Genomic DNA, 8115 nt, shown 5'->3' on the forward strand with positions numbered 1-8115 from the left:
TGGAGATGAAGTTGTGGGAAGCCCCCGTATCTACCATTGCCCTGGTAGTCTTCCCTCCTATTGTCATCTCTACAAAGAGTAACCCCCTCCCTTGGGGTTTTGCTGGAGCTTGCATTGCATTCAGCTGTTGAAGAGATCCCACATGTGCCTCCACGTCATTTTCCCTGTCACTTTCTTCTTTATGACTTGCGGGCCTTCTTTTGAGGGTCTTCTTTTGAGGGCAATCTCTTGCCCAATGAGGTCCTTCACAAAGAAAGCAGCGGTTTTGATATGTTTATTACACTTATAATATCTTTTTTTTTATCACAATAAAAATTATATCGCTCTTGCTAAACATTAAAAAGTGAAACACGTTTTTTATGCCAAATTTTTCTGTACGGAGTCCGGACGTGTGGAGGTTCGATCCTCCGGTGCATCGCGACCGTTGTCCGCTCGTCTGGACTCCGGACAGAAAAATTTAGCGTTTTTTATAGCATAGTTAAAATGGTACATGTGTAAATGTTAATTATTAAGTAATAGGTGTTTAAATAAATAGAAATTGTTTGGTATGTATGTAAAAATTTTTTGTTTTTTATACATATGGAATAAAGTGAATACAATCAATTTAACTCATTTATTTTTAAAGTTAAGTTTACTTTGATTATGTGTTTCTCTGCAGTGAATGCAATTTTTTTTTTTCGGAAAGTGACACCATATTCAATTAAAAAATCATGATGAGCGTGGATTATTTCACAAATAAAAAGATGCGCATCCTAATGAGAAGAAACCCACAATAGAGACACAAAAAATATAGAATGTATTGGAGAATTTGTAGCCCAATAGATCCAAGAGTCGAAGGATTAAATGTTATGTTTTCTGAAACAAAATGAACTGGGGAAGGGATCAACAAGCTTAAGAAGAAGGGTTGGGGTGCAACTTGGAAAGATAAGGTGACTCTGTAATTCGATAGTGTTGAATCGGCACCGATTGACTGATATCAGTTCAGACATACTGAGAAACCAATGCTGCATGAGAAGACGTTCTTGCAGCAAATCTCTGAGGTTGACACGCCAAAGCAATTCAAGATCCCCGCATTGGAATCCTAAAAGGGTCTTATGGATCTGATTTACCACATAGCCTTATTTGAGTTGATCGTGTGCTTATTGGAGATCATTGACACACTAAATGACGTTTCTTCTTTACCACGCTCAGGGAGTCAGCCATCAGGTGGTTCAATGGTTTACCACAGAGAGCATTGTATCGTTTGTCGGTTTCAAGCAAATATTTATAGCGCAATTTGAAAGTGCACAGATATCAGAAAAAAAAAAATTTACAGACCCTTTTGTAAATCTGTTTGGGACACAGTGAGAGCCTTCGCTCGGTTATCACACTTTCAAAAGAAGATGTTAGAACTGCGCGATCTGGAACCCACGGTCACCCATGTTTCCCTCACTCAAGAGATGAAGGAAGGACCCTTCTGATACTCGTTGTTCCTACAATGACCGAAGATGCTAGCTGAGTTATGGAGCGGCCAACAACCACATATCAGCATTAACGTATAACTCCAATTTTATTTCCTCCAGAGTAAAATTCTCCACCCGTCGCCCGTAGAAAAGGATCACCCAAGGCTAAGATTGGAGACCAAGCCATAAAAATGGGACATGTTCCTAACTTTGTAGTTTATTGTTGATTTTATACAAAAAAGAATTATGTAAAATTTTTCTAATTATACATAATATCCTAAGGTCCAACCGACACTCAAAGAACTTGAGAAGTTCATGTAGGGGGTCAACAAAATCTGATCGATGGTTAAAGAGGAGAACTCGGGCCAACCCACCAGCAGCGGTTCCACCGGAGTGACAAAACTTATAATGACTGGTAATGTCCTCTAATTGGCAAAATTTCCTGAATAACTAACAATGAAGAAAAAACGATTGTTTGATAAATCACACACAAGACCCGACCCACAACACTCATGCATTATGAAAACTCATGCTCATAACTCAGAATGAAAAACTATGGAGGCGAGATTCCCTCCCATTAGCGATAAGTTTTGTGGTAGCTAACGTACGAATTATCCCGACAACAAGTGTAGATGGTTACCCACATGAATACTGCAGTAAGATCCACTTAATACATTCAGTGTAAAGTGTGACACGTCCAAAGCAACGACCTAAATGAGTAGCCGAGAGATGGAGTATAAGAATTGAGTCATGTGATGACTTAACAGACCTATCAAAACATTCTTAACATTATTGGCCAATCAATCATCACAGTTAGGTGCTCATCACACGATCATTCAATACAAACATAAAAAAGCAAATTGCAAAGGTATGAAAATAAAGGGATTTCAATTATTGAGGCATTAATTAAACAATAAATGAAATTTTCTCTTAGACAAAAGCAAATTAGAAAGGTGTGGAAATCAAGGGATTTCAATAATTGAGGATTAATTAAACAATAAATGAAATTTACTTTTGTATTTAATTCTCTTATTTTTATGACTTCATTTATAATAAGTAAGAGAATCGGTAAATTGAAAAATGCACTTTGAAAATGCACCAATGCTAATCCTGCTAAGATCCAACAATCCAGAAGTGAAGTGTATGACTCATTGATAGAAGATTATGAGGCCTAATTGTCCGAACGAGTGAAGTTGTTTGAGCCAAACTAACAAAGCCAAAACCGACCAAATCACCTAACCGACAAAAGATGGGTATTAATAAGTATTTTTTTTAGTATAATTTTGTATTATATAACAATGCTTGGACATGCATTTTTTTGGAAAATTTTCTGGCATGTGCACACTTCCTATGTAGTTACTACCTAAAATCTAAAATCTAATATTTACATTTAGAAAAATTTACATACATACCACACAAGTCTTATATATTTACATATCAACCCAACACTTAAAATTTTGATGCTTATATTTACAACGCCAATGTGTTATAACCTATATATGAAAACATGTATTTCACTTTTTAAAAATTAACAATGGTGGCATGCATTATGTAATATTAAGCATTTGCTAGATATATCGAAATAGCTTATTCACAGGTTATGATTTCTGATTTAACTTAGTGGAGTTCTATGTTATAAAATGCTTAGAAATTAGAGTTAAATCTTATAAAAATTACATTGCATATTTGTTCTTAAACCACATTTAAAAAATTACATTGCTTAATTCTTTCTATTTTCTTAAATACATATCAATAACCAAGATTATATATGCTCCACATCTAAAGCTCACTCCTTTACAAAAGTACAAAACATTCCCCCAAAATATCAATGAGAACTTAGTTCTTCATCCCATAATCAACACTGTAAAGCTTCACCTTAATCGCTTCATAAACTCAAAACATCCCCAACTCAAAACAATCATCATAATACGCGAACATGAACTCCAAATCTTCATTCTGAATTCTGAAATTTCTGAACTCATCTTCAACGCTGCATCCCTCAAACTCAAAAACCTCAATACCCTCAGCTCTCTTCTTCAATTCACTATCAACCTCAAAACCAACGCATCCCTTCAAATTCAATCCCTTCAGCTCCCTGCAACCATCAACAATAGCCAACACCTCCTCCTTCCCTACCTTAGATCCGCTCAAATCCAAAAATCCAATCTTTGGAAGAAAGTTCACGATTCCAGATACATCATTCATCTCAATCGAGCCGCGAATCTTAAGCCCATAAAACCTGTTACAATGGAATCCAATCCGCTTCGTAAGTTCTCCCAAATTTGATGGCTTTGATTCCATTTCAAGCCATTCGAGATCCCTCCACCTGTTTATCATATTCAAAAAATGAACTTCATCATCAAAATTGATGTGCGGCAAGCACAAGGTTTTCAACCTCGGGCAAGTGATTGAAACGAGAGATAGAACCTCCATTGAAGGGGGGAAGAGGGAGGAGAAGCGGATCTCGAAGGCCGCTCCTTGGCTTCTCGCCATGGCTAGCTTGAGGAAGCCTGTTGAGGTGAAGTGAGGAAGGGAGAATTGGGAAGAGAAGATCTTGGAGAACGAAGAAGATGGGTTGAGGTCTATGAGATTGAAGTCTAGAGTTTGATAAAGGATTGGGTGGGTAGAAGCATGGTACCATGATTTGGAAACGAAGGGGATAGACGCCGTGAGGTCGTCGAGGCTGAGTTTGGAGAAGATGATGCAGAGGCAATCAAGGGGGATGTTTTCCCAGTTCGTGGTTGTAGGGAGGTGATCCATGGAGATTGTGTTTCGAGAAAGATAGGGGGAGGATGAGGGAGATGGCGGTCAAGAACAAATAATCCTTGTTATAGTCCTCTGAGCCCAATTAAGGAAAATTCGTTTGTTGTAACTTCGAAAATTTAGCTTATCTCTATCAATGTAACGGTCAAATTTGTCTGGGGTTGAGATTAGAGCAAAGAAGACTGATAGATGCCGGTCAAGAACAAATATTACATTGTCTGGTCAGAGAAGAATGTTATCATTCAAACTTCGATGTGTAATGTTATCCAATCGGGACAATTTAATCATTGAAGTTGTAATTTAATATTCATTCAAGATTCTAGTCAGCATTTCTCCTCAGCTTTGTCCGATTGATTTCTTTATAATTGTTTTTTATGCTATATAAGATTTGATATTAGTGTAATACACATTCTGAATATTTGTAAATCGAAAATATAAATTGATTCACTGATGCAATTTAAACTTAATGCGAGTTGAGTTTGACTAAGTAATTGCTTCACTAATTTGGATTTGAATTCAAACCATCGAAAGACTAATATTTTTCCCTTAGAGATTTTAGACGTTGCAGTCAAATTTTCAAATTTGTTCAAGGGAAGATGTTTCAAATTTAGCTGCATGAGAGTTTGTTACCACGTTTATTGATCAGATTAGTCGAGTCAAGTCTACTTATTACTTGATTTTCCTTGATATTCATTTAAACAAGATCTTGGTCATTAAAGCTCAAAATCAATTGGAGTTTTATGATAATTGTTAATGCAGTAATGATGCTTTCAGTAAATTTAGTATACATTATATATATTGCGTGTAATACGAAGGGAAAAACAATCTCTCTAGAGTAGAAACCTAGCATACGTCTTTTGACATAATTATGATACTGCAAACTCATCTTTGTCATGGTTGTAATTAATCATATCATTATGAAAACATGAAGTTGATATAACATGACATTAATTGGGGATTAACTAGTTTAACTTATCAAAGAGACTCATGAAGGCTATGCACTCCAAATAAATCATTTGTTTATCTTGAATATTATTAGCCAACTATTTAAAGCTGCTTTGTTTGAAGAGCTTGGTATTGTTACATTTCCTTAATTTGGAATGCATTTATATTTTATGTAACCATAGTTATGTTGGCCTTTACAAGAGAAACACAAAACTAAGTTAAATTTTGTTAGGATGAGAATGCTTAGATGGATGAGTGGCTTTACTCTTAGAGATAAATTGTGAAATGAATATATCCGTGATAGGGTTTGTTTAGCTCCATTAGAGGAAAAAATTAGAAAGAGTCGTCTTAGATAGTTTGGTCAAATTAAACGCCGACCATTTGATCCGGTTAGGAGAGTAGATGTTTTAGATTTGACTTATGTTAAGAAAGACAGAGGTAGACCTAGAAAAACTTGGGCATATTGTATAAAAAATGATCTTAATCTAATAGAATTAAAATGAAAATATGACAACTCAATAGGACTCAATGGAGAAAAAGGATTCACGTAGCCGCCCCACTTTGGTGGATATAGGCTTGTTGTTGTTGTTGTTGTTGTTGTTGTTGTTATTGTGTAGTTGGCTTCATGCAACTCACCCACTACATAATAGTCATTTATGCATTTTACATGCAACAACATCATGTTATCGACCACAACCATGAACTATAAAAGAAGAATTCAAGACCACATTAAAAATAAAATCTCATGAGAATTACTCGAGAAACTTCTCTCTCTTTCATAGTAATCTAAGAAGAATTTCAAACCTATCAGCTTTGGTATGGTGAGCCCATATCAAACAAACAAACTTCAAAATAATAAAATTAATTCTTATGTGAGATCCCCCCTTTTTTATTCATCTTGAGCCAGTAATGACTCTAATAATGACTCTAATATCTTCACCAAATCTTGAAGACATACACTTTATACTTTTGCTATGTATAAAATAATAGAATCATCGAATTTAAGAACTCGACTTCTAATTGATTTATCTCATGCTATTAAGTTCTCTACATAACTTTTCCTTTAGTTAGCCTCTGTAGCTGGTAATTAAAAACTCTTTTCAATTTCTTAAAAATTAAAACAGGATGACATGTATACCCTTGTATCCTCATCCTCTCCACATCTTAATGGAGGTCTCGAGAACAACTCTCTCCTTGCTGAAACGAACTTTCAGTTCTCCTCTTTTATAATATGATTATTGTTCTTAGTGAGTTGGTTTTTATACCTCACAATATCTTAAAATTCTCACCATGAAAAGAGCAACAATCAAATTGATTTCTCTTAGTGTCCATGACAATCTTTCCCTTTGTAGAGGTTTTGATGATTAAAATGTATCTCGAATGAGCATTACAATCACATGAGTTTCGTATCCAACATGATAAACTTCATGATAAAATTAACTTTTAAAACAAGCATCCTTCCCGTTTTGACAAAATGCCTGAACCGACCTTCATCAAAAATTAAACTAAATCCAGTATCAAATTACATCAACATACAAATCATCACACTCATCCATCCCAAATCCACCTTCATGAATCATCTTCGATCCCTCGCACTCGAAAGTCTCAATCTTGCAAGCCTTTCTCTTCACCTCTTCGTCTTCTTCGAACCCAACGCAGTTCTTCACGCATAATCTCTGCAACTCTCTGCATCCCTCCGCTATCAAAAGAAGCTCCTTTTTTGGCAGATAAGCTCTGCTGAGATCCAAAGATCTCAGTTTTGGAAGATATTTATGCATCGCCAAAACGTCGTCTTTGTTGATGGCAGAATTCGGCATCTTCAGTTCAATGAAATGGATGCAGTTTTGGCTAATCTTAACGACCAGTTGAGAGAAATTTGAAGGCTTTGATTCCAACTCCAGCAGCCGAAGCTCTTTCCATTTCGACAAGAGAATGGGGATTTGAGTTTCTTCTTTGAGAGTCAGTCCGGGCAGAGCTAGTTTTCTCAATTTCGGGCAACTGCAAATGACCGATTTAAGTATTAAAGGGTTGTTAAATAATAAGATTAAAAAATCAATAATGATGGCAACTTTAATGTGATATAAAAAATTTAGGTGTTATAAGTATAAAAATAAATAATTTAGATATTACATATATAAATACATAAAAATTACAGGGTATGCATGTAAGAATTAGTAATAAAACACGCGCACACATAAAAATATAGTGATTGAATTTTAATCATAACGAGCACAAGTTCTTAAAATTTATTTAAAAGTGATTAAAATCTCTACTTAATCATCAATCTAAGAGATAACAGACAATTTTGCTGTGATTAAACGAATACGTACCCTTCTGACGCTAGAATCAAATCCTCAACAGAGGCGAGCGGGGGAAGCCAAAGCTCGCCGGCGAAGCCTTCGCTGCGGCGGATGGCGAGCTTAATGAAACCAGAAAAGGAGAACTTTGAAACGTGAAACAGGGCTTTGAATCTACTGGCGAAGGAGCTCCATGGCATGAAATCGATGGACCGGAAGTTGAGGATTCTCCAGGAAAAGGGGTGGCGGGCGGCGGCGGACCAGGAATGGCAAACGAAAGGGATGGAGGTGGAGAGATCGTCGAGGCCAAGTTTGGAGAAGATGATGAAGAGACAGTCCATCTCCATGTCCTCCCAACTCCGATCTCCCTCCTCCATGGCTCTGCTGAGAAGCAGGGGAAGCTAGAGTCCTTTTGAGTTGTTTATACAAACGGTCGTGCAGTTCTGTTGTGGGTCAATTTTGACGGGATGAGTTCTTTATATAGGAGGGAAATTTACATGCATCACCCAGTACTTCTAAATTTACTAACTTTCTAACTTTGAATTTTATAAGATAAATACTTTTTCTTATATATGAAAAATGTGAAAATAGTGTAATTCAGTATTTCATATATAAGTTATCATGTAGAAATTAAAATTTAGATGTGAGAAGTAAATGCATGAGAATTA

The 8115-nt window shown here is 36.0% G+C and overlaps 2 protein-coding genes across 2 annotated transcripts; both read right to left on the bottom strand.

Moving 5' to 3' along the window:
• Window positions 1-3335: 3335 nt before the first annotated feature.
• LOC110018817 (F-box/LRR-repeat protein At3g48880-like) lies at window positions 3336-4202 on the bottom strand. The gene has a single exon (XM_020716263.1). The coding sequence runs from the start codon at window positions 4200-4202 to the stop codon at window positions 3336-3338; it is 867 nt and encodes a 288-aa protein (XP_020571922.1).
• Window positions 4203-6490: 2288 nt separating this feature from the next.
• On the bottom strand, window positions 6491-7880 carry LOC110038736 (F-box/LRR-repeat protein At3g48880-like). The gene is made up of 2 exons (XM_020743632.1): window positions 7481-7880; window positions 6491-7148 (listed from the first exon to the last, which is right to left on the bottom strand). Exons 1-2 carry the CDS (start codon window positions 7822-7824, stop codon window positions 6668-6670), a joined length of 825 nt encoding a protein of 274 aa, XP_020599291.1. The 5' UTR covers window positions 7825-7880; the 3' UTR covers window positions 6491-6667.
• Window positions 7881-8115: the final 235 nt, after the last annotated feature.

This window comes from Phalaenopsis equestris, unplaced genomic scaffold, assembly GCF_001263595.1.
Source record: "Phalaenopsis equestris unplaced genomic scaffold, ASM126359v1 Scaffold000002, whole genome shotgun sequence".
Lineage (NCBI taxonomy): Eukaryota > Viridiplantae > Streptophyta > Magnoliopsida > Asparagales > Orchidaceae > Phalaenopsis > Phalaenopsis equestris.

Coding starts and splice junctions, on each gene's coding strand:
- LOC110038736 (XM_020743632.1), bottom strand. CDS start 7,824: ATGGAGGAGGGAGATCGGAGTTGGGAGGACATGGAGATGGACTGTCTC. Junction 7,149..7,480: donor TTGATTCTAGCGTCAGAAGG/GTACGTATTCGT, acceptor GGTCATTTGCAG/TTGCCCGAAATTGAGAAAAC.
- LOC110018817 (XM_020716263.1), bottom strand. CDS start 4,202: ATGGATCACCTCCCTACAACCACGAACTGGGAAAACATCCCCCTTGAT.